Source organism: Palaemon carinicauda, chromosome 7 (assembly GCF_036898095.1).
Source record: "Palaemon carinicauda isolate YSFRI2023 chromosome 7, ASM3689809v2, whole genome shotgun sequence".
Taxonomy (NCBI): Eukaryota; Metazoa; Arthropoda; class Malacostraca; order Decapoda; family Palaemonidae; genus Palaemon; species Palaemon carinicauda.
The window spans coordinates 883,465-893,464 of record NC_090731.1 but is presented as its reverse complement, the minus strand read 5'-3'; the positions used below and the strand labels follow the sequence as shown (position 1 = coordinate 893,464).

The 10,000-nt window shown below is 39.7% G+C and overlaps 1 protein-coding gene across 2 annotated transcripts in view; it reads right to left on the bottom strand.

Annotated features, from left to right (window-relative positions):
- Window positions 1–10,000, bottom strand: part of LOC137643795 (uncharacterized) — a 185,455-nt gene that overhangs the window by 45,157 nt on the left and 130,298 nt on the right. For both annotated transcript variants that reach the window (XM_068376479.1, XM_068376480.1), the window contains exon 4: window positions 654–808. In XM_068376479.1, coding sequence (XP_068232580.1) covers window positions 654–808 — 155 coding nt within the window. The remainder of the gene's footprint in view (window positions 1–653; window positions 809–10,000) is intronic.

The following is a 10,000-nucleotide window of genomic DNA, read 5'->3' as shown; positions in this document are numbered from 1 at the left end:
TTGGCTAAATTCATGTCTTCTTGAAAATTAAGACACTTGGATTACATTAACATTAGGGAGGAAATTCGGTGATTGAAGAATGAAAGACAGAATTACAATTAAGCTTATTAAGGCAGTGATCTTCATAATCAGGTACTTGAATCGATGGAACTTCATAAGTGCAAACTAGCAGCGAATGTTTGTATGTTGAATTATGGAATAGGCTGACATCTTTTATTTATGTAAGATATATTTTAGTGTTCTGTTCTTAAAATATGTCATTTTAATTGTTAATTACTTCTCTTAGTGTATTTATTTGTATATTTTCTTTCCTCACTGGGCTAATTGATGGAGCCCTTGGGCTTGTAACATTCTGCAATTCCAACTTGAGTTATAGCTTAGCTAATAATAATAATAATAATAATAATAATAATAATAATAATAAATAATGATAAGTGTGACAGGATGACTAACCTTGATGTGTAAGGTACGTGACTATACGGTAAAGGTGACATCATTGCTAATTAATAGCGAGTACTAACCCTCAAATTCGGATTATAGATAAAAATCAACGTAATAAATACAATAAAAAAGCGACACATACCTACATTAACTAACCCCGAATAACGGGCGGAAACTGAACATGCTTTAGCAACAGAAAGTAATAATATTACCATCCACCGACTGCTTCGGAAGATGGACCGGCCCTTGGCACTGCCATCGTCACCCAGTTCTCCACCGTCCTTTCCCGATATGCTCTTTATTATGAGGATGTTTTTGCTAGGTAATTTGTCCAATGGCGTCTTGAGGTCTGTCTGTTTGTCGGTTCCTGTAAAGAAAATATATTGGTTGTTTCAGTGGCTCTTTAATTAAAAGTAGTTTCGAGTTCAATGAAATTCTTTATTATTGCTGCATAAAACACATATTATACAGTAATATATATATATATATATATATATATATATATATATATATATATATATACACACACACATATATATATATATATAATCTATGTGTATGTATATATATATACTAGATATATATATATATAGATATATATATATATATATATATATATATATATATATATATATATATATATATATATATATATATATATACTGTATATACACACATATATATATATATATATATATAATATATATATATATATATACATATATACATAAACTAATTTTCATTCATTACTAACAATAATAACAATAACAATAATAATTACATAATATATGTTATTTATGATGAATAATAAATAATAAATAAAATAATATAATGAATAAACAACAACACAACAAACAACAAATAAATAATAAATAATGATAATAATAGTAATAATAATAAATAATAAAAATAATAATAATAATAATAATGAAAAATTGTCATCATCAAAGAGATATTTAAGCGTTGAAACAGAGCGCATCAAACACCCAATATTTCCAGGTGGCTAAACCCCCCTCCCCCACTACGTTTTAGCATGGATTTCAATTGATCAATAAGACATGCTTCGTGGCACACCGGTATCAATACATCTGGCAACGTAAGCTTTTCCCTTGCAAGAGTGTTTGGTCTCTGAATAATGGCACATGTTTACGACAATTCATCATTCTCTTGTTTGTTATACATCGTATTTTGTGCTTGAGTTAGTTGCGTTTGTTAATTTTGTGTTTGGGCATGACCTGAGAGAGAGAGAGAGAGAGAGAGAGAGAGAGAGAGAGAGAGAGAGAGAGAGAGAGAGAGAGAGAGATTTACTGAACATCATTCTGCTGACAAGACTACTTAGGCTATCATAAGAGCAAACTGTGTGTGTGTGTGTGTGTGTGTGTGTGTGTGAGAGAGAGAGAGAGAGAGAGAGAGAGAGAGAGAGAGAGAGAGAGAGAAGATTTACTGGCCATCATTCTGCTGACAAGAATACTTTAGCAAACTGTGAGAGAGAGAGAGAGAGAGAGAGAGAGAGAGAGAGAGAGAGAGAGAGAGAGAGATATTGGACATTCTAACAGAATAAACAGTCGATCAAAAGAATAAACGTTTGTAAGGTCAAATAGAGAGAGAGAGAGAGAGAGAGAGAGAGAGAGAGAGAGAGAGAGAGACTAAAAGCCAAAAATTTCATACTTCAAACATGAAAATTATAATGAACTCCAACCAAATACCACCAGGATTACCATCCATTACACAAATTAAGAAAAATTTCATCACCACCCACTATCTGAATACTTATTTGCATAGGAAGCGCGCTGAACTCATTAGCATTTCATTCTAAAAATAATGACAATCAGCACAATAACTATAGTCAATTTTTTTTAGTGAGGCAGATTTGCACATTCTCGCAGGGGTGCCCTTTTAGCTCGGAAAAGTTTCCTGAGAGCTGATTGGTCGAAGGTATTCGGACAAAAAATACTTCCGACTAATCAGCTATTAAGAAACTTTTCAGAGCTAAAAGGGCACCCATGCGAGTCTATGCAAATCTGCCTCACTAAAGAAAATTGACTGTAGTTCCCGTGATCGCCGGCTATCACAGTACAGAGAACGTTTTCACGGTTAGATAAACCAGAATAGGACAAATCAATGGAGGTTGATCGCGGCTGTATTTAGAAACTTGCATTGTGGGAGTTCTCGGACAATTATAATTGCAGGCAAAGTTCGCGTGAGGCCAAGAGGTCAACACGAAAGCAAAACATTCAATTATTTACTATTGGGGGTAAATGTAATTCACAGTACGTTATGGCGACTACAAGGTGCTATTTTTAACTATGACAATGTCAATTCTGTTATAAATTCACTACATTGTATGGAAATTATACCATGATTATAGTTAAAAATGTAATTTTAATCGGAAACTCTCCGTAAAAATATATTTCTCAGCCGTATTTCAGTAAATACAGGCGACCGTAATTTTCACCCTACTATGCTATTATCTTTTACGGCTTGGTGACCGTAATATTACTCCTTAACGTCAATATGTCAGTTTTTAAAACGGTTAATGCCTGGCAACATTTATTCCAAGATTTTTACCAATTTTACGGCAAATTTTCAACAGTATACACAATACAGTCTTATTCATATAAATTATTTTCATAAAAGGGACATGGTAAGCCAAGAGATACATCTATATTTTTACTTGCTGTTTAAATTGAAAACACACCTTCATCCTTTCATAAAGTTTGCTGGTCAAGCAATGACGCAATATGAGTTGACTTTCGGTATTAATTCCCTATCCTACCCCAAAGGGATGGCACCAAAAAGGTTAGGGCAGGACTTGAAATGAAACCAAACTTACTTGGTATAACACAGCCTTACAAGAGTAAAATCATCCCCATTATAACCACAACTATTCCCATTATCCATTTTGATGGGCAAGCCAAATATCTAAGTAGTGTCAGAGAGAAGACCAAATTCGCTTGGTAGAACACAGCATTGAGAAGACCAAATTCGCTTGGTAGAACACAGCATTGAGAAGAGCAAATTCGCTTGGTAGAACACAGCATTGTTAGAGTACAATCATCCCCATTATAACTACAAGTATTCCCATTATCCATGTTGATGGGCAAGCCTAATATCTAAGTAAGTAGTGTCAGAGCGAAGACCAAATTCTTTTGGTAGAACACAGCATTGTTAGAGTACAATCATCCCCATTATAACTACAAGTATTCCCATTATCCATGTTGATGGGCAAGCCTAATATCTAAGTAAGTAGTGTCAGAGCGAAGACCAAATTCTTTTGGTAGAACATAGCATTGTTAGAGTACAATCATCCCCATTATAACTACAAGTATTTCCATTATCCATGTTGATGGGCAAGCCTAATATCTAAGTAAGTAGTGTCAGAGCGAAGATCAAATTTTTTTGGTAGAACATAGCATTGTTAGAGTACAATCATCCCCATTATAACTACAAGTATTCCCATTATCCATGTTGATGGGCAAGCCTAATATCTAAGTAAGTAGTGTCAGAGCGAAGACCAAATTCTTTTGGTAGAACATAGCATTGTTAGAGTACAATCATCCCCATTATATCTACAACTATCCCCATTCTCCTTTATGGGCAAATCCCATATCTACGTTAGTAGTGTTAATTTTACTCACAGAACCCATCCACCCCTGTAATTCATGAGCCAGTTCTGAATGAGAATCCTAGATTGAACAGTTATGGTGGCCGATATGGTAACGTCCCTGACTGGCGAATGCCAGGCTGGGGTTCAAGTCCCGCTTAAACTCTGTTCGTTTCTTTGGTCGTTGCAACCTTACCATCCTTGTGAGCTAAGGATGGAGAGTTTGGGAGAGCCTATATGTCTATCTGCTGATTCATCAGCAGCCATTGCCTGGCCCTCCTTGGTCCTAGCTTGGATGGAGAGGGTATTTGGGTGCTGATCATATGTATATATGGTCAGTCTCTAGGGCATTGTCCTGCTTGATAGTGCAATGGCACTGTCCCTTGCCTCTGCCATTCATGAGTAACCTTTAAAACCTTTAAAGAGCATTGATACAGGTCAGGTCCAAGCATTGTTTATACAACTGCGATTCGACCAATGGCTTCGAAAATTTACTTAGTGCAATTACTGAATTTCGACTCAAAAATGCAAAAGTAAATCAAATGAAAAAACATAAAACTTAAAAAAAGTGCAAGTGGAAGAAGGTTAGAGTCTAATACTTAAACTAGAAGTTGGATAGCTACATGAAAGAATGCAGATATGAAATACAGAAATTATTTGCAATATGCACAAAACTAATTGAGACTTATATTGGCTCACCCTAAAAGTAATACCTCCAAAGATTACGAAGTAATTCGCAATTCTATTTGCACAGGCTAGAAAGTCTGTGGACATAATTGCAACCATTTCATTGTTGACAGAAAATTTCTATTCTTGCGTACATTTCAATTTTCTATTATTATTTTTGCTCACAAATTGGTCTTATATTGGACCTTGCCAAACAAATCAACGACATTTTGAAGTTGTTGTTATTATTATTATTATTATTATTATTATTATTATTACTTACTAAGCTACAACCCTAGTTGGAAAAGCAGGATGCTATGAGCCCAGGGGCCCCAACAGGGAAAATAGCCCTGTGAGGAAAGGAAAAAAGTTAAAATAAAATATTCTAAGAACAGTAACAACATTAAAATAAATATTTCCTTTAAAAACTATAAAAACTTCAACAAAACAAGAGGAAGCGAAAGGTTATTTTATATATATATATATATATATATATTGTATATATATATATATATATTGTATATATATATATATATATATATATTGTATATATATATAAATATATATATATATATATATATATACACACACACATATATATATATATATATATATATACACACACACATATATATATATATATATATATATATACACACACACACACACACATATATATATATATATACACACACACACACATATATATATATATATATATATAGATGGCAGATATCATTGGTAGAAATTTCAATTAAAAAATAAAATGTCAAATCTTCAACCTTGATGAATTTACCCTTTCAATCATTTATAGAGATGCATCAAGGCCAATTACAAGATCTTACCACTCAAAATATTAAGAAAAAATGTTATTTTGATTATAAAATAAATTTTTGAATATACTTACCCGGTGATTATATAGCTGCAACTCTGTTGCTCGACAGACAACTCTACGGAAAAACTCGCCAGCGATCGCTACACAGGTTGCGGGTGTGCCCAACAGCGCCATCTGTCGACCAGATACCCAGCTCTCAATGTAAACAAAGACTCAATTTTCTCCTCGTCCCACTGCGTCTCTATTGGGGAGGAAGGGAGGGTCATTTAATTAATAATCAGCGGGTAAGTATATTCAAAAATTTATTTTATAATCAAAATAACATTTTTCAATATTTAACTTAGCCGGTGATTATATAGCTGATTCACACCCAGGATGGTGGGTAGAGACCAGTAATATATGTTTACACTTTTATGAGCTAAGAGTTTTTTATTTCATTTTAGAAGTTATCAAAATAACAAAAACAAAATAAATAGGTACCTGGTAAGGAAGTCGACTTGAACAATTACTCTGCCTTTTAAGTACGTCTTCCTTACGGAGCCTCGCGATCCTCTTAGGATGCTGATCGACCCCTAGGATCTGAAGTATCAAGGGTTGCAACCCATACAACAGGACCTCATCAAACTCCTAATCTAGGCGCTCTCAAGAAATGACTTTGACCACCCGCCAAATCAACCAGGATGCGAAAGGCTTCTTAGCCTTCCGGACAACCCATAAAAAAACAACATTTCCAGAGACAGATTAAAAGGATAAGGAATTAGGGAATTGTAGTGGTTGAGCCCTCACCCACTACTGCACTCGCTGCTACGAATGGTCTCAGTGTGTAGCAGTTCTTGTAAAGAGACTGGACATCTTTCAAGTAAAATGACGCGAACACTGACTTGCTTCTCCAATAGGTTGCGTCCATTATACTTTGCAGAGATATATTTTGCTTAAAGGCCACGGAAGTTGTTACAGCTCTAACTTCGTGCGTCTTCACCTTAAGCAAAGTTCGGTCTTCCTCACTCAGATGTGAATGAGCTTCTCGTATTAACAATCTGATAAAGTCTGACCAAGCATTCTTTGACATAGGCAAGGATGGTTTCTTAACTGAACACCATAAAGCTTCAGATTGGCCTTGTAAAGGTTTAGTACGCTTTAAATAGAACTTAAGAGCTCTAACAGGGCATAAGACTCTTTCTAGTTCATTGCCTACGATCTCCGATAAGCTGGGGATATCGAAAGATTTAGGCCAAGGCCGAGAAGGCAGCTCATTTTTGGCTAGAAAACCAAGTTGTAGCGAACAAGTGGCTTTTTCTGACGAAAATCCGATGTTCTTGCTGAAGGCATGAATCTCACTGACTCTTTTAGCCGAGGCTAAGCATACCAGGAAAAGAGTCTTAAGAGTGAGATCTTTCAGGGAGGCTGATTGTAATGGCTCCAACCTGTCTGACATGAAGAATCTTAGTACCACGTCTAAATTCCATCCAGGGGTAGCCAAACGACGCTCCTTGGTGGTCTCAAAAGACTTAAGGAGGTCTTGCAGATCTTTATGTTTGGAAAGATCTAAGCCTCTATGCCGGAAGACCGATGCCAACATGCTTCTGTAGCCCTTGATAGTAGGAGCTGAAAGGGATCGTCCTTTTCTCAGGTATAAGAGAAAAACAGCTATTTGAGCTACAGAGGTACTGGTCGAGGATACAGAAACTGACTTGCACCAGTCTCGGAAGACTTCCCACTTCGATTGGTAGAATCTAATGGAAGACGCTCTCCTTGCTCTAGCAATCACACTGGCTGCTTCCTTCGAAAAGCCTCTAGCTCTCGAGAGTCTTTCGATAGTCTGAAGGCAGTCAGACGAAGAGCGTGGAGGCTTTGGAGTACCTTCTTTACGTGTGGCTGACGTAGAAGGTCTACCCTTAGAGGAAGACTACTGGGAACGTCTACTAACCATCGAAGTATCTCGGTGAACCATTCTCTCGCGGGCCAGAGGGAAGCAACTAACGTCAACCTTGTCCCTTCGTGAGAGGCGAACTTCTGCAGTACCTTGTTGACAATCTTGAACGGTGGGAATGCGTAGAGATCCAGATGTGACCAATCTAGGAGGAAAGCATCTATATGTATTGCTGCTGGGTCCGGGACTGGAGAGCAATAGATTGGAAGCCTCTTGGTCAGCGAGGTTGCAAAGAGATCTATGGATGGTTTTACCCCAAGTGGCCCAAAGTCTCTTGCACACATCCTTGTGGAGGGTCCATTCGGTTGGAATTACTTGCCCTTTCCGACTGAGACAATCTGCTATGACGTTCAAGTCGCCTTGGATGAACCTCGTTACTAGGGAGATGTCTTGACCTTTTGACCAGATGAGCAGGTCCCTTGCGATCTCGTACAACGTCAGTGAGTGGGTACCTCCTTGTTTGGAGATGTACGCCAAGGCCGTGGTGATGTCCGAGTTAACTTCCACCACTTTGCCTCGAAGGAGAGACTTGAAGCTTTTCAAGGCCAGATGTACTGCCAACAGCTCCTTGCAGTTGATATGCATGCTCCTCTGACTCGAGTTCCACAGTCCTGAGCACGCTCCTCTGACTCGAGTTCCACAGTCCTGAGCATTCCCGACCGTCTAGTGTCGCGCCTCAGCCCACGTCCGATGCGTCCGAGAAGAGAACGTGGTTGGGAGTCTGAACAGCCAGGGGAAGACCCTCTCTTAGGTTGATATTGTCCTTCCACCAAGTCAGACAAGACTTTATCTTTTCGGAAACCGGGATCGAGACCGCTTCTAGCGTCTTGTCCTTTTTCCAGTGAAAAGCTAGATGGTATTGAAGAGGACGGAGGTGTAGTCTTCCTAGTGACACAAATTGTTTCAAGGATGACAGCGTCCCTACCAGACTCATCCACAGCCTGACTGAGCAGCGTTCCTTCTTCAGCATCTTCTGGATGGATAGCAGGGCTTGATCTATTCTGGGGGCTGATCGTCTTGTTGTTCAGCAACGTCCTCATCAGAGGGTTCCTCATCCGAAAACTTTTGAGGAAACGGCAACGGAGTGGGCAACGTCTGGCTCGCTGAGTCCGGTCGCACTGGTGGATGCGTGACGGAGCCGGACGCAACATCATGGAACTGCTGCACAGTCTGTGAACTGTCAACAACCATGGGTGCGCGAGGAAGCACAGCGTCAACCCGAGACTGTCTAGACCGTCTGGGTTGTGCAGTCAACACCCTACCGGGTTGCTGAGGTTGACGCACTGCGTCAAAACAAGTCACCTCTGCTGGTTGTTGAACGTCCTGAACGTCAACAACCACCTCCGAGCGTCGCTTAACGTCAACGTGCGGCTGGCAACCCACACTGGGTCGCATCGGTGGAGGAACCACCTCAACTGGCAGACGCGAGTAGGTTACCTCAGCGTCAACAGGGCGCACAACCGACCGGTTGGAAGGTTGTTGGCCAGAAGGTTCGGTAGCAACCTTCTCTGCATTAAAGTCCTCTATCAAGGACGCAAGCTTGGACTGTATGTCTTGCAGCAAAGCCCATTTAGGGTCTCCGGGAGCAGGTGCGGCAACAGACGGGGTTAGCGACTGAGGCGGTACCGCTTACCATCCCTGAAAGCCTTGTCATGCATGACATAATTGTACAGCAAAACTTCAAAGGCTCGAAAACAGCTGTGAAGTTGACCTGTAAAAAACTTGGAGCGTCTCCTGGCCAGGCGCCAGGGAGGGAGTACGAGAATTGAGAAGTCTATCTGGGCAGAGGCATGAACTCCCAAGCCGAGAACTTCTCTCGTGTCATATCAGACTCTCGCTCTATAAACCAGTTTAAAAGAAGGGAAAGCAAAGGCTGTATCCCCCAAACTCCTCCTGGTGAAAAACCAGTCGCCTAGCCAACGTAAAGCTCTCTAGGAGAGCGAGAGAGCACTAGCTTAAAAACAACGGCTTCGAAGTAGCTAGGCCTAGTGTAAGCTCTGACGTTTAGGCGAACGAGGAGCAGCAGTTACAAAAAGATCCAGACAAAGATCCTTGAAAAAATCATCATGATTTAATTAAAGTCCATAGGGGGCTAAGCAGCTTTAGGCTCCTCTCCATCTGACAGAGTCCTCAAGGGAATATCAGTAGGAGGGGGAACAGCAACTTCCTCATCTACAGGAACCTTGTCCGATAAAAGCTGAGTCTCAAGCAAGGGAGAGACCTACCGTGGTGGCAATGCTTTACAAGCAGAGTCCACACTCACTGGTGCATTAGTAGCGGACCAGAACGCAACGTCATGTAACTGCTTGACAGTCTGTGAACTGTCAACAACTGAACTGTCAACCACAACAGGTGCGTGAGGACGCACAGCGTCCACTCGAGACTGCTTTGACTGCCTAGACTGAGCAGTCAAAACAACTCTAGAATGCGGAGGTTGACGCACAGCGTCGAAACAAGTCAACTCCGATTGTTAGTGAACGTCTTGAACGTCAACAGGAGCATCAGCAAGTGGCCTAACGTCCAA